The sequence below is a fragment of the Pteropus alecto genome, unplaced genomic scaffold (assembly GCF_000325575.1).
Source record: "Pteropus alecto unplaced genomic scaffold, ASM32557v1 scaffold118, whole genome shotgun sequence".
NCBI classification, from domain to species: Eukaryota; Metazoa; Chordata; class Mammalia; order Chiroptera; family Pteropodidae; genus Pteropus; species Pteropus alecto.
This window is the reverse complement of record NW_006440654.1, coordinates 2506767-2513352: the sequence shown is the minus strand read 5'-3', so window position 1 is coordinate 2513352 and position 6586 is coordinate 2506767. Positions and strand designations below refer to the sequence as shown.

Below are 6586 nucleotides of genomic sequence, written 5' to 3'. Positions count from 1 at the left end.
GTACTTTTTATGTTGCGTGGTGACCTGAGTAGTCCACTGCGATGAAATCTCTGTACTCTGTTCCCCAGGACAGGGAGACATCTCAGAAACAGGTCTGCCAGCTCCAGGCATGGCTGAGAGGTCCCCGTAGTGGCAGCCAAACAGTAGCGGGCTCCTGGTCAGGGTGAGAGTGCTGAAAGCTGCACAGGGGGTCATTCGCAGAGAGGAGGTGTGGCCTGCAAGGGTTTGACGCGGGCTCCTCCTTTTCGGGCATGGGACCCCGTCATAGGGCTCATCCGTGAATCTGCTGCTCTCACCTGTGGCTGTTCCAAGACCTTCCGCCATATCACCAGTCATTTCTAACACCAATGAAGGAGCCTATGGTTCAGAGGAGGGTGTCAGAAGTGAGGTCCCACTGCTTTCTGTGGCATGTGGGGAAACTGAGGCCCAGACAGCTGACTCATGCGGTGAGCTAGAGGAGGAGCGGGACGTACCTGGGTCTACATGCGACGATGACAGACGAGAGCCGGTCTTTAGTAGGAGCAGTGAGACCCCTGCCTACTGACTCCATCCACACAGCGTAAGGACCAAGGAAGCTTCTAGAAACCTAAGGGCCATACAAGAAACGCCTGGTGAAATGCAGTTAGCTTGCCGGGGAATTCCACTGGGTGTATTTGAGATCTTTTTGTGCCTCTCCCACACCTTTTGGCCTCTGTACACCAACTGTTACCAACTTTTCTGGTATCAGATATTGGGGCACCTATGAGAGTCTAATGCCTGAGGATCTGAGGCGGAGCTGAGGCAGTGATGCTGGCTCTGGGGAGCGGCTACAAATACAGTTGAAGCTTCACTTGCTAGTCTGCTGCTCACCTCCTGCTGTGCGGCCTGATTCCTAACAGGCCACAGACTGGTAGAGGGGTCCACAACCTGGGAGTTGGGGCCCCCTGCTGCAGCTGTAGAGCATCAGCTTGTTACACTCACCTCCTGAGTGTGTACATCTGTCTTGTGTATTGGTGTCTCTGTGCCGTCCTGTGTTAGCACATGGGTTCTTCGAGTCTCTGTGCTAACTCCTCGGTGTCTTCTCAATATACATGTGCTGAACCTGTGTGGATGTAGGCTGGACATCTACTAGGGCACGTTCTAAAATCTAATGCATTATTATGGTTTTAGGATTTTTACAAATAGGCGTTTTGTTTTGTTTTGTTTTTCTCAAAAATGACTAGAAACAAAACATCCTATTGTCAAATGGTGATAAGGTGACTTTATGGGTAAGTTTTTATCTTTAGCTGTCGAGGCTGTGCCTGACTTTCTGTAATGAGTGTTTGCTATGGTTTGTCTTAAAGGAAGGGAATAAGATGCAGGAAGGTTCTCGTTGTGGTGTTCAATGTCAAGGTCCCTCATAAGCCCGAAGACGTTGATGTTGTGGGCAAGTCTTCCGTCCGGCAAAACCTTCCTTTATATGTTTATTTTTTGAAAACAGCAGCTTTGCCAGCCCTGAAAAATGTGCCTTGAGTTATGTGTATTCAGTCTCTTCATCTGAAATCAGCCCAGTTATGGTTTCTTCGAGTTAGAGTTCAGAAAGTACTCAGTGTTCTCGAAAGGAGGAGAAATCGTGATTTAGATACATGCCTTCGTTAACGGGAGCGAAGAACTCTCTGGAGACTGCTCGGGGTATCTTTTATGTTTCAGTACGTCAAATGGACCAATGACAAGACTCTCGGCGGCATCGAGGGCTGTCTGTCAAAAATGAGGGCTGCAGACCCAAGCTTCGGTGAGCACCCCACGCACTACCCCCAGCTGTCAGTGCATGAGGTGGCCCGGGCAGGCTTGTGGCTTCCGTGCCCCCAGGCAGCATAGCATCTACCATGGAGGCCCCGTAGTGCCAATGTCAGCTGGTGAGGGAAGCAAGGGGGATGCCACGGGAGCCCGCGGGCAGCCCCTAGCCAGTGCGCTGGGTGATTCTTAGGTGCTCCGACGTTGGCACTCACCAGGATGCCCTCGCTGGGAAATACCTGTGAAGGTGCAGGATGCTTTTAGGGTTCCTGCCGCGCTACACGCACGGCGAGGGCCCGGGCGGAGTTCTGGGCTGTCGGTGAGGGCACAGCGCACAGGCTGCCCACCACCTGCCTTGCCCCTCCTGGCACGTGGGGTGTTAGTTCACACGTGGGGCTGGGCCGTCCGAATCACCGGTTGTTCCCCAACCTCTCACCAGTGATGGGCCACGCCCTCTCCAATGGTCTGGTGCTGATTGGCACCGGAAGCTCCGTGAAACTGGACAAAGAGCTGGACCTGGCAGTGAAGAACATGGTAGCGCTTTCCAAAACCCAGCCGCTGACTCAGCGGGAGCAGCTACACGTGTCTGCAGTGGAGACCTTCGCCAAGGGGTGAGGGGCCTCCCTGCGCCATGGGCCGGCGCTCCGAGGTTGGACTGGGTGATGCCACAGGCTGCCCGGTGCCCCTGGGGAGGGGGCCTTGGGGCAATGCTTGCCTTGCTTTCCACCCTGCCTGCTGGTCTGGCCTCAGCTGACTGCCGAATGAGGATGTTAGTTCGCTAGGATTCCCAGTATAGCTTTCAGAACAGCTTACTTTATTTCATTAAATAAACTGGTGATTATTTTTGTTACAAAGAATAATAGGACCACGTTACAGAAATATATAAAAGGTGGGAGAGAAAGCCCTCACCCTTAGTCGTCTTGTCCTAATACACCCTGTGAGCGTCTGTCCATAGCTTTCCTGATCGATCCTGGCCCCTGTTGTTCCCACTGCTGTCCCTTGTTTGTGGGCATTTTGATCCTAGAGCCTATTCCTGGGACAGCCCCTGTGTCCGCTCAGGCAGGGGAGATGCCCCACAGAACTAGCTGACCTGAGCTGATTTTGTAAGGGTTATGGAACAGGGACAAAGGGAGTTCCGCCCGATCTTCCTGCTTAGTCAGAGCCTGGTTCCAGCACAGGGGTGAAATTCCACCCCAGGACTTCCTGCAGCTGGTTCCTGGTCTTGGGTAGAATTGTCTTCCGCAGTGTATTTGATCAAGTTGTTTTTTTTGTTTGTTTGTTTGAATTTGAGAGCAAAATTTCCCATTAGTTTGTCAATTTTCTGAGTTACAACCTAAAATAGATACTTTTATATATACAGTTAAGTCCTCACTTCACGTCAGAGATAAGTTCTGAGACTTTAAGCAAAATGATATATAACAAAACCAATTTCACCCCAGGCTAATTGATATAAACAAGAATTAAGTTACTGCAGCATCTCATCAATGTTGTAACGAAAGGACATTGAACAAAATGACATTATTCGAGGACCTGCTGTATATGTGTGTGTGTACATTTATGTATATACATGTACATGTATATACATAACATTACATAATATGTAACGTATACACATATATGTATATACATATACATATATATACATATATATGTGTATATATATACACACACATATATATATATGTATATATATGCATTTTTTTTTAACTGGTTCGGATTGTGATGCTGGCAAGAAATGATGCCTCTTTTGCTCCCTGTGTGTGTGAACTGTGTTCAGGGTTACTGAGAACCCTCTTTTGGCTTCCAGCAACTTCCCCAAGGCCTGTGAATTATGGGAACAGATTCTCCGGGACCACCCAACCGACATGTTGGCGCTGAAATTTTCCCATGATGCCTATTTTTACCTGGGCTACCAGGAGCAGATGCGAGATTCCGTGGCTCGAATTTACCCCTTCTGGACACCTGCCATCCCCCTTAGCAAGTACGTGATAGTTGGGAATTACATCGTTTCTATTTCTTAGTCTTTCTCCTCTGCCCTAAAAACATGGCAACGCTCCTGGCTCTGCCCTAAAAAAAGACTAGTGTTGCTAGTCTCCTCGTTCTTTAAAAAGGCTTCATTTTCTTTATCTGATCTCCATCCTGTCTTGGGAATGAGGTAGTACGATTATGCATCAGTGAGCACAGGGGAGTTTTTGCTGCAGTAACAAACATCCTCAAGATCTGATTCACCAAGGCTTGTTACAACAAAGGTATATTTCTCAGACAACCCACATGCCCATCACAGGATGCTTGAGGCTCGGTACCAGTGCCACTGTCTCCCTCTGGAATCCTGGCTGATGAGACAACCACTCTCTGGGCACACCGGCTGCTCTGGAGTCACTCAAAATGGCAATTAAGTGCTCAGAGTGAAAGGGTACCCTGCCATTCCCAAGGCATTGGCAGGAGCTGGCCACCCGCCCACAGGAGGCCAGGAAGTACAGTGCTGTGTACTCAGAGGAGAGGGGCCTGGAGGACCTGCGAACAGCCTAGCGACCACTGCACACGACCACCTCCATTGCCTCTCAACTGTAGGATCGTTGTGAAGGTCAGAGATGGCTCAGTTGAAGAGCTGTATTAGTGAGGGTTCTGCAGAGAAACGGGACCAATAGGATGTGTATGTCTATATTTATGTTGTTTATATGTAAATAAACATATCTATATTGATAGATTTATTTTAAGGAGTTGGCTAAGCCTATTATGGGAACTGACAAGTCTCAAATCCATAGGACAGGCGCAGTCAGGGAAGTCAGGTGAAGTTTCTGTGTCACAATCTGGAGGCAGGATTCCTTCCTCTTTGGGGGAGGTCACTTTTTTCTCTTGAGCCTTCAACTGATTGGATGAGGCCCACCCACATCACGGAGGAACACCTTTACTCAAAGTCTACTCATTTAAATTTTCTATACATCTAGAAACTGTCTTCACAGAAACATCTAGATTGTGTTTTACCAATTAGCTGGGTATCATGGCTCAACCAAGTTGACACATCAAATTAACCATCCCAAGAGCCTAACAGTATGTGCGCGTCATGCGTTCAGTACGTTTGAATGTTGAGGGTTAAATGACCCAATTAGAACTCAATAAATATTTACAAGCAAAGTCTGGAAGCCAGTGCTCTAAAACATTGCCTCCGTGAATAATAAAAGCTAGAGTTTATCTCTGTGCACAGTAGTAGACATAACATCTGAGTCCCCAATGGAAACTCCATTGCTCTATCTTGAGTCCACATAATCCCACAAAAGCACAGGAAAGGACACCTCTTTCACGCAGACGGCCCTGGGTGCTCAGGGGCCAGTGGTTATGGGTGAGAAGCGGAAGTATGTGTTTAGTCAGCGAAGGGTCTTGAAGCCCATCCTCAGCTGGTTGGGGCCAAGCGTGAGTTGGACAGACGGAGTCCTGGCCTCCAGGAGCTGAGGTCTGGGGAGGAACCGTGCACGGTGCTGCCGAGCAAAGAAACCGCTGACAGCCCACGGTCCCCACAGCTCCCTGCAGGTGTCCCTAGGCCTTCTTCCCAGTGGGCATCACCAGGTAGGCAGGAGGGAGGAGGCCCCTGACATTCCCAGATGTTGATGTTGATGTATGTTGATGGTGTATGTTGATGTCTTAGGAGATGGGATGTGAATTGCAGAGGGGTCTGCACCAGAGACAGGGTTTGGGGTTTGGGGACAGTTGTGCAGGTGACGAAAGTCACTAACCGGAATCTCTAGGAAACGCAGTGCTTGGTGCGGTGCCTGCAGCACCTGGCTGGCATGCGAATCAGCTTCCTGGCACTGCATTCACGAAATACCACAGGCTGCTTGGCTTAAAACTACAGAAATTCATTCTGTCACGGTGCTGGAGGCCAGAAGCCTGAGGTCAGGCGAAGGCGTCGGCAGGGCCGCGGTCCCTCTAAGGGCCCCAGGAGAGGTCCCTTTCTGCCTCTCCTGGCTCTCGCAGTGGCCAGCAGTCCTTGGCTTCCTTGGCTCACAGGTCTGTCACTCCAGTCTGTCTCACATGGCTGTCTGTCCTTTGTGCCCATGTCTCTGTGTCCAGACTTCTTTTTCTCTTATAGGACACTAGCCATTGGATTTAGGGCCCACCCTACTGATACTCTGGTATGACCTCATCTTGACTCGTTACATCTGCTGACACCCTCCGTGTAGATTAGAGCATACTTTCAAACGTATCATTTTTGGGGGACACAAGGCAGCCCTACAGGTCATGTTGAGGGTTGAACGATCCCAGTCCGCTCTTTAAAAAGATGTTTGCTCTGTTTTCAGCTACGTGAAAGGCATCTATTCTTTTGGGTTGCTTGAAACCAACTTCTACGACCAAGCGGAAAAGCTGGCCAGAGAAGTGAGTGGGCCCTTCCCGAGGTGCCGGCCCTCAGGGCGTGGTGTCAGGTGGGACAGGGGACGCCTGCCAGGCCTCCCGCCCCGGGCCTTGTTTTCTCAGATATACCTGAGATGGGTGGGCCGCACCTCACGGTGGTGAGGCCCAGGCCTTGTGTCTGGAGGCCGATCCCCAGGGCAGGAGGGCAGTGGGTTGCGAGCAGGGAGGCGGAGCAGAGAGCTGCTGGCTTGACAGGCTGAGGGCAGAGGTCGGGGTGAGGGTGCTGAGGGCACAGGCTGGGGCGCAGGTAAGACCTGACACGCTGTGCCCTGTAGACCCAGAAGGAAGTTTGGACTCTGTCCTATGGAACCTTGGGAGGAAGCTGGTTCAAGACCCCTCATAGAGGGTAGGGCCCTAATCTCACAGGGGCTTCAGAGCTGCAGCCCAGAGCCTCTGCTTCTTGGGGGAGCAGCATGCCAGTGGCCCC

General features: G+C 50.6%; 1 protein-coding gene across 1 annotated transcript in view; it reads left to right on the top strand.

The window, feature by feature from the left end:
- Positions 1–1590: 1590 nt before the first annotated feature.
- TTC38 (tetratricopeptide repeat domain 38) overlaps positions 1591–6586 on the top strand; it is a 15466-nt gene continuing 10470 nt past the window's right edge. Inside the window, exons 1-4 of the mRNA XM_015594038.2 lie at positions 1591–1750; positions 2192–2363; positions 3560–3733; positions 6048–6123. Of these exons, the coding sequence (XP_015449524.2) occupies positions 1660–1750; positions 2192–2363; positions 3560–3733; positions 6048–6123 (513 nt within the window). The 5' untranslated portion in view covers positions 1591–1659. The remainder of the gene's footprint in view (positions 1751–2191; positions 2364–3559; positions 3734–6047; positions 6124–6586) is intronic.